Source organism: Podarcis pityusensis, assembly GCF_964106645.2.
Source record: "Podarcis pityusensis genome assembly, chromosome: 5".
Taxonomy (NCBI): Eukaryota; Metazoa; Chordata; class Lepidosauria; order Squamata; family Lacertidae; genus Podarcis; species Podarcis pityusensis.
In genome coordinates, this window is record NC_138032.1 from 77,355,856 (window position 1) to 77,368,555 (window position 12,700).

At 39.4% G+C, this 12,700-nt stretch overlaps 1 protein-coding gene across 3 annotated transcripts in view; it reads right to left on the reverse strand.

The window, feature by feature from the left end:
* Window positions 1-351: 351 nt before the first annotated feature.
* WAPL (WAPL cohesin release factor) overlaps window positions 352-12,700 on the reverse strand; it is a 53,086-nt gene continuing 40,737 nt past the window's right edge. For all 3 annotated transcript variants that reach the window (XM_081004861.1, XM_081004862.1, XM_081004863.1), the window contains exons 11-19: window positions 11,786-11,883; window positions 10,489-10,565; window positions 8,676-8,851; window positions 7,783-7,898; window positions 6,740-6,901; window positions 4,535-4,742; window positions 3,382-3,470; window positions 2,283-2,378; window positions 352-1,283 (exon numbers count right to left, since the gene is read on the reverse strand). In XM_081004861.1, the coding sequence (XP_080860987.1) occupies window positions 1,218-1,283; window positions 2,283-2,378; window positions 3,382-3,470; window positions 4,535-4,742; window positions 6,740-6,901; window positions 7,783-7,898; window positions 8,676-8,851; window positions 10,489-10,565; window positions 11,786-11,883 (1,088 nt within the window). In that variant the 3' untranslated portion in view covers window positions 352-1,217. The remainder of the gene's footprint in view (window positions 1,284-2,282; window positions 2,379-3,381; window positions 3,471-4,534; window positions 4,743-6,739; window positions 6,902-7,782; window positions 7,899-8,675; window positions 8,852-10,488; window positions 10,566-11,785; window positions 11,884-12,700) is intronic.

Here is a 12,700-nt window from a genome sequence, read left to right on the forward strand (position 1 = left end):
CAAAAGTATTTAGCAGGGATTTTTGTTCCATTAAAGTCTCAACACAATCCTTTGCTGTGAACTAGAACCCCTTACTGAACAAAATCTTCACTATATTCAGCTATTTAAGGCTTCGTATTGTATGCATTTACCTGCGCCATACTAGAGAAGAAATAGAAAGATTATGTCAACTGGAAACATTAATCCCCACTGGTGTTTTAGCTCCACATTTCTTCCTTGAAACAAAAATCAACAGCTTCTTTTCCTTTCTTTTTTGTGCATCATGAAGTGTAAACTCCCCTGGCATTGAACATTTTTTAAAAACATTTTTAAATTAATGTTAAATGTTAAAATTTAACATTTTTAAAAAGAACATTGTCCTTTTTAAACAGGGTGCTTTACAATTACTGCATTTCAAAGAAATACAGACAGTCACCAGCTGGGAGGGGATTATTATTTCTTCTTCTTCTTCCTGCATGCCTCTCTTAGAGCTATGAAGTGTTATGGTCAATCAGTTTACAGTACGTAGGCCACAACAATTTTAAGAACTGAGAAGTAGTTTCCAACAACCCAATTTTCAATCAAAACAGTATAAAAAATAAACTATCCAAGCCTCAACCTCTTTGGATTCCAACACATTTTAAATATAGACAGTAGTTAAAATCACAAAAAGTATTTAAAATTTTTCTATTTCTTATGATTTTGGAATAATCTCTTTAAAAAGCAAGAGCAAATTAAACTCAAATCAGAGCAATGCTGCTGCCCAGAGCATCTTTATTAGAAGATTTTTGATACCTCAGTAGCTAAAGCTGCCTTTGCACCTGGCTGGCATGAAAAACAGTGGCTCAACAGTAAACAGCAGTTGCACTACCAGCAGCAAGTTTTCCCCTTTAAAGTTGTCACAAACAAAGCCAGAAAAATAAAGAGGGAGAGTAAACCCTGCCAAATATATTTAAATACTGCACTGCATTATTATAAACATAATGAATTCTTGATTTACTTTCCTCAGATATTTCCCCCTTAATTTTTGATAGTTGCAGATTGATGTGGTGGTGAACTGTCTCTCGGAAAATGCTGAGTGTATGGTGAAGAGACCAGGTAGCCTTAAAAATCCAAACACGAATGAGACTGATGAATGCTCTTGGTGGTGCTTCCTTGAGGACTTCTGTCACGACTTCCTTCCTTTATCGGAGGGGTTGAGCTCCAGCATTCAAGTGCCTGCGGCAAGACTCGAGTTTCTAGCAGTGTTCCAAGTATTCAATCACTCTAGAGATAGTTTTCTGGCCTGTTGTCCCAACAGCACACTGGGAAGGAAAGGAGATGTGGAGGGAAACACGGGACGTTTATTAAACGTTTAAGATGCATTTTCCCACCTAATTTAAGGATTATGTGACAGCAGGTCACAGTCTGGAATGCTATGTTACATCAACCTAAGTAGCAGCAGTTCCCCATTTACAAGCAAAGCGGTCTATTTACGAACAGTGGCCTGTAATTTATAATGTCTCAGCCTTAGCAGAAGCCATCATTTAACATCTGCTGTTATTTAAATAAATTTGCAAAAACAATCTTGCAACACCAGAGAGATTTGCTGCAGCTGCCACAGCTGATTTGATTGAAGGTGATCTTAGGTTTTTTGGGGGGTGGGATTTGACTGCTTCTCAGACTACAATAGAGGCAAGTCTAGTGGTGTCATTTGGACAGATGGAAGAGGATAAGTCACTTATCCTGCTCACTGTTAACCCCATTAAGTGGGGTGGGTGGGACAGGGGTTACAGTTCCTTGACAAGTGGAAAACTGCCCCACCAGAGAGAGAAATAACAAGGAGCTGTCACTCCAGATTATCTTCCTATGCCTGCCCTTCTATTACATCAGGGCTTGTAGAAGACGGGATGATATCGACTGGTACATTACTGGGCTATTTACAGTTGTTCAGCAAACTTTTCCATATCAATTAAAAGGCTTCTCAATTAGGCTGATGAAACTTAGTAATAATAATAAACAGCATTGGAGAGGAGAATCAGGATTTTTGCACCAAAGGATTGTGAGCTCAGTTCTGGCACTGCAAACATATATCCTCAGAGGTGCTCTGTGCAAGTGCATCTCGCAAACCAATTTTTTGCACCTGGCTCTGAGTGGTGTACCTCCAGAGTTCCTAGTAACACACACACACACACACACACACACACACACACCCAACAAGCTTGCCTACCCTTCCATAAGATGACAGGCATACTGGTATAAGTCTTCTCAAGCATTTTGATCTGAAACACCAGACAAATAAGCAATTGTAATATACTACTTACAGTAAGGTTCATGAAACTGAGAAACTTTTTCAGCATTTCTGTCATGATTGAGAAATCCCCTTCAGGCAAGTATGTCCTCACAGTAGTCACATTGATCTAAGGAAATAAATGCAGAATTAGGAAGTTTCTGACAAGGCAATTAAATCGACTTCCCAACACGACGCTAGAGTAACCAACCCGCACATTTATTCTCTTTTCCTGCTCGACATGCATCTTTCTTGCAGTACGGGCACGATGCCAGAAACCTATCTGCATTTCCTACAGTGCCTTGACACAACAATGCTACCAAACCTTTAGTAGTTGACAGTTTTTCACTAAAACACAAGAGCTTCCAAGTCACAAATCTCAACGTTTCATGAAAGTTGGAAGCAAACCCCGAGCCTTAATGGAAAAGCCAGAGCCCCTTCTTGCCCCTTTCCAGTTGCACACAACCACACAACTACTGAAATAATGTAGCACACAGGAAAATAAAAAGGAGAGAATATCAAGCATATATAAAGACCAACCCACAGGATTAGTTATTCCCATTCTCTGAAGAATGTCCCTACAAGATTTAGTAATGTATTTTCATCTGTGGTTATTTACAAGCATGTCCTAGACACTCCAGTTGAGTGTGTAAAAAATCCTCAGGGAGGGGAACCGGTTAGTAAGAGAGCACATTCTTCGAATGCAGAAGGTACTCCATTTAATCCCAAGCATCGTAAGCAACAGGACTGGCAAATACATTGGAGAGCTGTTGTTATTCAGAGCTGTTGTTATTCAGGCTAATAGAGCAAGGAGCTGGCTCAGCATGTAGGAGCCTGCTTATTACTGAGAGCTCTGCTGAAAGTATGACTGAATTTCCATTAGACTAACACACTGAAAAGCATCAAACTTTTGCACTTTAATTGACAATGCAATGTAACCCAAAGCTGGGTTCTGCCCCTTATGGAAACTGCATTTTGAGACAGCTTGAAGCATATGAAGTAGTTGAAAAAGGTTAACAACTGAAGTTTAAATTGTAAAATGCCTGTTCCCAAGATCCATTTTATGGTTTCAAGACAGTCTTTTACCCAGCCTTATAAACCCATTTAGTAACCATGCAGAAAAGTTTTCTTACTGGACTCTCCTGGCAAAGGCATCCCAGAAGCAATGCTGTGTACGAGGCCACAATGCAATCCTCCATGTGCTTCCCAGCATGCTGAAGGGCTGCAAGTAAAAAGAATAATATTTGAAGTATAACCAAACTATATTTTAATGTCACTTTGCCCAAATACTTCTAAAGCAGCTACTTCTATGTGTTCTATGTGTATGCACACATAGAGCATAATTCTGTACCCAAGAATGTCAACATTTCTAACTGTGGATATTGTGATTTTGTGGAATGCCACTGTTGCCCAGACCAATACCCTCATCCCATGCCAGTAAACATAGTTAAGTTTATTCCCCCTGCAGACGCAGGGCAGTGTGATAAATTAGATGTTCAGGTGGAAACCATAAAAGGAAGGGAAGGGAATGATTACAGAGAAGAGTGCTGAAAAACAATGTTTAAGAAAGGATCAACTGATACAATGTTTGAGCCAGAATAAATGGGCCAAAATTAAATAGAAGTATTAGTAAAAAGGGAATATTAACGTTTACTATGACAATATGTCAAGGAGCAGCTTTTTGTATTTTGTAATGGTAACAATCTTAAGCAAAAGAAGCTGAAGTGAGGCTTGTAAGAATCAGGAAAGTATTTTGATCCTTAATACCACTGCATTTTTGGGAAGAGATTAACTAGGACAAGAGTCCCAGTTGCTTTAAAAGGGAAAGAAACTTTGAAATTGGATGCAATTAAATGAAGCGGTGCGATGAAAAAACAGCTGAAGGAGTACAATATATGGACAAATCTGCACTCCATAGGGAAAAAAAAGTATCAGTTTTCTGACATGAATGAGGATCGTAGAACCAGAGTCAAAATGTGGAAGGGAAAAATCGGACATGGAATTATGAATAACATTGAGGATGATGAGAGGCAGGACTATGATGTTGAATGTGCTTCGAAATTCAGACCATGGGAAGTCAAAACAAAATTATTACAATTTGGAAGACAATTGGACCTTTTTTATTTTAGTTTTTTATTTTTATTGGATCTGATTTGATATGTTAATTGGATGTTTTTATTGGAAAATTAATAAACGCTTTAAAAAGGGGGGGGGAGAAAGAGGATTCTAAAACTGCAGCTCTGACATTTTTTAATTTAGCTGACTTCCCCAGGAACCTGGACCTACCTTTATTAAGATCAAGTTCTTCTTCATCTTCTTCTTTCTTATCTTTCTCCTCTGCGTTCTCAGGCTTTTCTGTAGTAACCCACTGGATCTCTCCGCTCGTCTCCTGCCACTCCCCACTCTTGTCATGTTGTGCAGCAGGAGCTTCTTTAATCAGTTCATCCGTCTGGCTCTCTGCCAGCTGCGCTGCTCGCTCACGCTCAAGGAACAACTGAGAGGGAAAATTCCACAGATGATGAGTCATGAACCCAAATGCTACATGCGACTTAACTGGCAGCAGGGAGCATCTCATCTGTGTGCCTTCCCTTGCTTAAATTAGCATTCGCTTTTGTACTGAATGTTTCATCCTGTCATCCCCAGGCTGCGTTCGAAACTCCCATTGTTCTAGGTGCGCTTTGCGACAGGGAATTTCATTAATGAGAGCAGCTTCTGAGCTCTGGGTGCAGTACTGCGCCGAAGAATTCAGATTAAAACAGCCACCGCTGGAAGGAAAGGAGGACCTTTTTCTGCCTCCCCACTTCCAGCTACTCTCTGAAGATTGGAGAAGGGGCCCTCTCAAGAATATTAGCGGGGTGGGCAGGGGAAGTATGGCGTTGTTTTTTGCAGTCTTCAGATGCGGACTAGATTATGTGGAAAATGAGCATAAGATTTTAGCTGCAGTTCATTCATTTTCAGCTTTGTATTCTTGCTATAAAAAAGCACGCCTAGACACTCCGTTGCGGCGCCCATAACCTAGGTTTAAGGTGCCATTTAGCTCCTAGCTTTCATATCTCCGTTTCTAACACTGTGCATAGGCATCCCATCTCAGGCTATAGGAGAAGCAGAGAAGGTACTCTCTAACAGCTCTGCTAAAAGACTACATGCCATCAGGCTCCTCCACCAACTGTCATCAGCAGACATTCCATCAGGCTGCAAGAGAGATGGGACTACAGGAGCTCTCCATTGGCTCTCCTGGTTTCCCCCCCATTGCTACAGTTCACTACAAGATCTCTGTAAGTAAGAATACAGTGGTGCCTCGCAAGACGAAATTAATTCGTTCTGCGAGTTTTTTCGTCTTGAGAGTTTTTTCGTCTTGCGAAGCACGGTTTCCATTTTTTCAAAAAAATCTTCAAAAACCTCAAAAAAGGCTACCACACCGCGTGCTATGAGTTGCTCCTCGAAGTCAAGTCGCAACTGCACCTCTTCAAGCAATGCACCCTGTATTACTGTAACGGTTTTAAGAAAAAGGAAACAAACTTGCAAGACGTTTCCGTCTTGCGAAGCAAGCCCATAGGGAAATTCGTCTCGCGAAGCAACTCAAAAAACCAAAAACTCTTTCGTCTTGCGAGGCATTCGTCTTGCGAGGTACCACTGTAAGTGCCTGAGTTCCCCCCCACCTACTTTCTCTCAGTGCCTTTTCCTTTCTGATTCTAAGCCCGAGATCAGTATCTGCCTCCTCAATGGTATTTGTCAGCTTTTTTTTGGCTGAGGAGCAGGATAAAAATGCCAATAATAATATTTCGTAAAGGAACTGAGGGATTACAGCATAGTACACCAACAGTTGGTGTGCAGCATAATAATAAACTAAGTCCTAATGCCTATGGCAAGAACAGCCAAACACAACTGAGACAGAGAATATACCTTATTCAGCAGGAGATTAATATATGAGTTTCCAATTCATGCTGCATGTAATGCCCAGTGAAAAATGTAATGCAAGTGAAGAACAAATATAATCTCTTATCTAATGAAGAAATAATTAAAGAGGCAAGCCAAATGTTCACAACTATGTTTGACTCAAAACTCTACAAAATTTGATCCTCCGCAAATTAATCAATTATTATTGGCAACAACAACTAAGGGGAACACCTTGCTCAAAGGTAAAATACAAGTTGCTGAGAAGAACCAGTTGATGGCCATCACAAGGATGCTCTTTGTAGGGCTCCCAGTAACATTTGGTTTTCCACTAAGATAGTACACAAGACGGCTTCAATTATCCCTTGCATGGATTAAATCAATGGCCTATAAAGAGATGTATGGCTCAAAATATGTTGGGACAAATAAGTGACTCAGGGCCTCCTCTGGCCTATCGTCTCTGTTAGTTTAAAAGGGATGGGAATGACAAATAGTTCAACATTTGAACATTAGACCAACACTGCTTCTTTCCTCTGGAGATAACTGTTTCTCACACTGCATAAATGGTTGTTCTTTTAAGTAAAAACTATGATTTACCTGAACTAAAGCATGAACAGCAGCCATCCGTCCAGATGTGCTTATGCTATCATTGGCTTCTCCCAAGCAGAAGGAATCAAAGGAACATGTTGTTTCCATATTCACAAGACAGTGCCGATTTCGTGCACTGTACTCTACCAAATTGATTAGCAGACCCAAACCCTGCAAGAAAGGAAGAAAATATTAGATAGTAGAGTACAAAGAACTGTACTTTGCACACTCTCAGGGTGCTCAGAAGTATGGCCAATTTTGGCAAATTCAAGAAGTGGCAAGCCTCATGAAATCTTGGCAATTGCACCTTCAACAACCCTACAAAATATACTTGTCCATTTACACCAGCCAACATTACTTTATCTTGAAAATGTCTGTCTTAAAGGTCTTGCGAATGTGTGCTTTTAAAGATGAAATGAGGGTGTGTGTTTGGCCCCCCCCCCTCATGTAAAGCCTTCTCCCATATGCTTGTCTCATCCAGAAGTAAAGAGGAATTAATTTCATTCTAGAAGTCATACAGAACCACTTGAGATCTGTAATTCCTACAAATGTTTTGCCAAATTCACTTTGATCTGTGCCAAAGACTTGTCCTTCGGAAACAGCCACCAGTGCAAAGATCAGTTGTGTTGCCTAAACCATGAAATAATCTGCCAGTCAGTGTCTGTGTATCCACCCATTTTGGCATGCTCTAATAAGATTTATTTTTTATTTTTTTATTACTTTTTCCCAATGGCAGGTATGTTTTACCTGAACCTATTATGGCTTTCATTCTACTGCTGTTCACTTGGTTTTTTATGTTTTATGATGCTGTTTGACTGGTGCTTGTTGTACTGATAGGCTTATACTCAGAAATGTGTTGGGAATTACAACTCTTTCAGCAGAGAAATGATATAATCAGGTAACGGTAAGGCTATCATGTTATGAACCAGTGGAAATTTTCAAACAGTTTTCATGGGTGTCATGTTAAATGTGATGTACTGAAGTTAGCACAAGTAATTTTTAACATGTAGCCTTACATTTTCTAGAAGCATTTTTTAAACAGTTTTTCTTACCAGAACCCGAATATCAAATCTCTGTTCTTGAGGTAGAAACTTTGGAACCTGAAGCACACAATTCAGCGCTGTGCCAATAAGACCATCTTGTTCACCTGTTTTAGTGCTACCCCACTCTGCAAACGTTAAAGGATATAAATGCTCATTAGACATTTAAAAAACCACAGGCATTTCAAACGTGCATTTACACCACTTAAAAGTAGCAACTGGCAATAACACCTGGCCATGATCGAATTTCAGATTAAGGTTTTGGTCCCACAAACAAATCTCTGATCAAGTTTACACCTCTCCCAGACCGACACACCAGTCTGCAATGGAGGAGACTGAATCACACCTTTTACACCCGGTAACTGAACCAGAACGTAAACCATCTAAGCCCAACGTAGATGGGAATATTGCATTAACCCATCATGACTCTCTGGTGTCATAGTAGGTGAAATAACTGAACAGACTAATCACAAAAGTCATCTCAAATGTAACAAAACAGAAGCCAAAAGAGTATTTTTGCCATTTTTGCTTCCCAACTCATGCCTAAGTGACATATGCAAGGTCAGTCGAAAAATTCAGGCTGCTTTATGAGAGACAGTTTGTTTTCCACTGTTCTAATTTGGCATCCATGCATTCACACACACACCCCAATTATGTAAACTGAAAACCAAGATTTGCAGTACTGACACTAACTCTACTCAAATGATAGTTGCATACATATTTCACATTTGCAGCATTGTTTTGCGGGAGCTGGAAGGTCATTATTACACCTCTTACTGTCCACCTGATTAACCAGCCACCTGGCCTAAGCATAAATACAGGAATACTTTTCTCTAGACGTCATGGGAAACAATCTGACAGGACAGATGATAATCTGATTTTATGTTTCAGGATAAGTAACTTACCATTATCATTTGCTAAATTGAGTAAGACACCAATGATGGCTCTCATACAGTCTTCCACTGCCTTACCCACATGGTTTGTTACATTCTGGTGCGGCAGTACCCTACTGTCTGGAAGACAGATGGTGTCTTCTGCACGGTTGTATCTCTGGATCAACTCCTCGCAATGCTGCAGTGCTCTGAAGGTTACAAAAACAGGAGTCAAAATATACAACGCAAATCATTTTCATGTCAGTGTGACAAAATTTCTTCACGTAAAAAACCCAGTTCCAGCTGTAAACAGCAAGATTGGTTTTCATTTATCATGCTGGTTTTAATGGTAACTAGCAACACAGTCCCCAAAATTATATTAGAAAGCATCATCTCTTGTACTTTTTTATTAGGAAAAAAGGTCCAAAGGTGCACTTCATAATGATCTAGTCCCAGATTCTTCACATAGGAATCTGCAACATATTAGCAGCACAAAGCACTTTGGACCCAGCAAGTATTGAAGTAAGGCGTTGAAAAAGCAGAAACATAACTGGTATGTTAAGTCACTTGGCCCCCTTTGATGTGCACTAGTTGTCTGGTCATAAAGCTAAATGTGAACAGGACTGTTTGCACTTAACACCAAATGTCTGCAGTAAGATTATTTTTTAAAAAAAATATTTGGTTTTTCAGATTAAAGTTTTACAATCACATATCCAATATCCAACATACAACATAAAAACAAGATTCCAGAGAATCTCCTGGGCTTCCCTCCTTCCCTTTGTGGATCCTATTGTTAGTCATTTCCTCCTGCATCTTTTATAATAATCCAAATCTTTTACATCTCCATTATGTACAAAATTCACCATTCAACTACAAATGTTATTCTAAGCCTACTAACAATTTTAGCTGTTTACAGTGGTTTTTAAGATAAATTATAAATTTCCCCCAATCCTTATTAAAATTTGAGTCTTCCTGATTTCTGATTCTTCCGGTCATTTTTGCCATTTCGGCATAATCCATAAACTTTTCTTTTCTGTAAACCGCCCTGAGACCTCCAGGTATAGGACAGTTTATTAAACAAACAAACAAACTTGCAATAAGAATTTTTAACATTCGTGACGTATTTTGATGGTGAGATGAAGCCATGTAAAGCTAACTCTTGTAGACACAATGCTAATTCCAGGTTTGTGTCTTCATTCAATTTTGGCAACAGATTAAGCTTCTCCCCCATACTATACACTCTAGAGGCTTGCACAGAAAACATGCATCACTGTATATGGCCATGTAATTCTCTTTAATTGCTATGATTCAAACATAAGTAAATGTATACAGGGTTTATGTCAACAAATTTCCCTCTCTGGAACCCATAAACTACATATAAATCTTCCTGTCAATATTTTTACTCCGCTTGAGTGCTGACTAGAATTTCTGAAAGCAGTACTTACATCACTCCCCCAATCCTGTGAGTTCCATGGGGAAGTTGTTGAAAGAAAAAGAAGTTCCCCCAAATTGAGAAGCACGTATAAAGATAATGTGACGTGAGTGTATAATGTTTATATGCGAACATTTCACAATCAAAAGTGATTTTGATTGCAAAACTTTATCATACAAAACATAATTAGCAACAGAAGTTACTTCAAGCAGGTAGAAAAAAGCTATCAGTAAGCGGAAGCAGGAAACAATCTAACTCGCTTTCCCCCTCATTTGAAAATACTAAGCTGCAACACACACACACATGCTGAGGAAAGCTACCACCAAGATTGCAGTGTTAATACATAACCTAACAACATAAACCTTTAAAGAAGTATACCATACTGTATTTTAAAAAGCATTCATTAGAACTTACTTAGCTGAAGAGACAATGAGCTGCGAATCCTTATATGCTATCAAGTAACTCTGATTTTCTGGATTATGAACTGTTACCTAAAAAAGAAAAGAAAATATCATACAGCTATCATCTTTTGATGTGCGGGTTAAGCTCCTTTCACCTTCTGAAAGAACTCTATGCTTTTAACAGATCTCTCAAGCTTCTAGAATGCTGCAATTTAACATTCTGCTTTGTGCTAAGCAAGCACCATTAACTTAATTTCTAGAAACCTGGATTTTCTAGAACACCTGATGTCGCCTAACAGCCTGGGCTAAAGGAATAGGCTTGAGCTGGGAGATCTCCAGCCTAAAGCAAAGAGCTAGGGAGTCCTCAAGCCAAACAGAACAAACTCAGGGAAGCCTACAAGGCCAACTAACCAAACCCTCAGCCAGTTTAACTTCTCCAAGCCTGGCCATTTCAACACTACCCCCACTTAGAGCTGACTGGGCAGGCGGAGGTGTTACAAATAGTATATTGTTAGCTAAGAGCCTTATTAACATATAGGGCCAGTGCCACATTTTTACTTTGGGCTTGGTAAGGAATTCTAGAGTCACCGTCCCACCATTAACAGGAAGTGAACGCATAATATCTCTCATGATAATACACATACAGACATGCTAATATACAAATGGACCAGGGTTTCTCAAAATTGGGTCTCCAGCTGTATCTGAACCACAACTCCTGTAATCCCTAGCTAGTGGGACTAGTGGTCAGGGATGATGGGAACTGTAGTGCAAAAACAGCTGGTGTCCCAAATTTGGGAAACCCTGAAAACCTTGTGTTCACAAACATCAATACTGTCAAATATACATGTGTGCTAGTCTACACACACAAACAGGTACATACAAGCTCCCCTCCAATGTGGCTGCAGGTCTCCATTTCTCTCCCCCAAGAAACCAAAAAACAAAATAGAAAAAGGGAACAAAGAAATTCTCCCCACCCTCTCTCTCTCTCTCTCTCTCTCTCTCACTCTCTCTCTCTCTCACACACACACACCTTGTCAGCAACATCTTTCACCTCAATACCATTTAGGAAAGCGCTACCAGTTAGACATTTGCTGAAGTGGGCTAGTTTTTTATAATTAGATTCAGAATGCCCAATTTGAATATGGCCCATCAAGCTTAACCCAGGGCTAACCCAAAGCAGTGTAGTAGCTAATGAACACAAACGGCACATAAATAGTAAGAAGCTATATGGACAGAACCCATGGGTCTTTCCTCATCCCTGGTTCTGGACCATTAAAAATAAATCACTCTTTACAAAGTTAAATACTTACGCTTTCTAAAACCCGTAAACATCGTTCTGCTCCCCATAATGAAGCAACCAATTTCTCTTCATTTTCATCGCTGCTTAAGTGATCCACACATTCTTTAACTAAGAAACAAAGAGTTTATGTTATTACTAAACTGTTAAAGGAAGTAATTTTTATTTTCAAAATTGCATGTATATGATGAAATACCCTAATATTCCAATTATGTTTTATCAGTATACTTTAAGCCAATTTGTGTCACACACACAAAACACAAAGAGGCCAATTTAAAAATACATGTAGGTCGTGCACATATATGACCATATTCACACTTCATGCTAAAGCAGAGTTTAGCCCTAAGTGAATGGGCCTGTACAAACCCAAGAAATTCCACCTTCTCCTACCAAGTCAGGAAGAGGGCATCAGAAGACTTTAGCTTCACTCATTCAAAATCCAGAATTAACTTCACTTTTAAACCAGGGGTTGTGGTTTAAAAAAGATTTCATAACTTATTCGTTGCCTTGTTATGAAATTTACCTACGGATGTTTTAAACCAGGACCCCTGGTCTGAAAGTGAAGTTAATGTTAAGCCAGGATTATGTAAAATTGAAATTAAACTGTGCTGAAGTCCTCCATATGGCAGTAAGAGGGAAGGAAGAGGGGAGGTGGGGAACATGAAAGCCAACCCTTTGCTTGGGCATGTTCAGGCTAATCTGCATAGCACCAAACCATGACTGGTTGGTTTATCTAGTGTGATACATATACTGTTTAGCTGTAAAAAAAAAAACAAAAAAACCAACAACACTAAGTGGTTTAGTGTTACATGTGAACGCAACCACAGAGTTATATGCTGGGTAGCCTAAGCTATCAAATTGTAAAATGTACACAGAATACAGATAACCATTTGCTATCATTTAAAAGATTTTAAGATACAATCCTGAC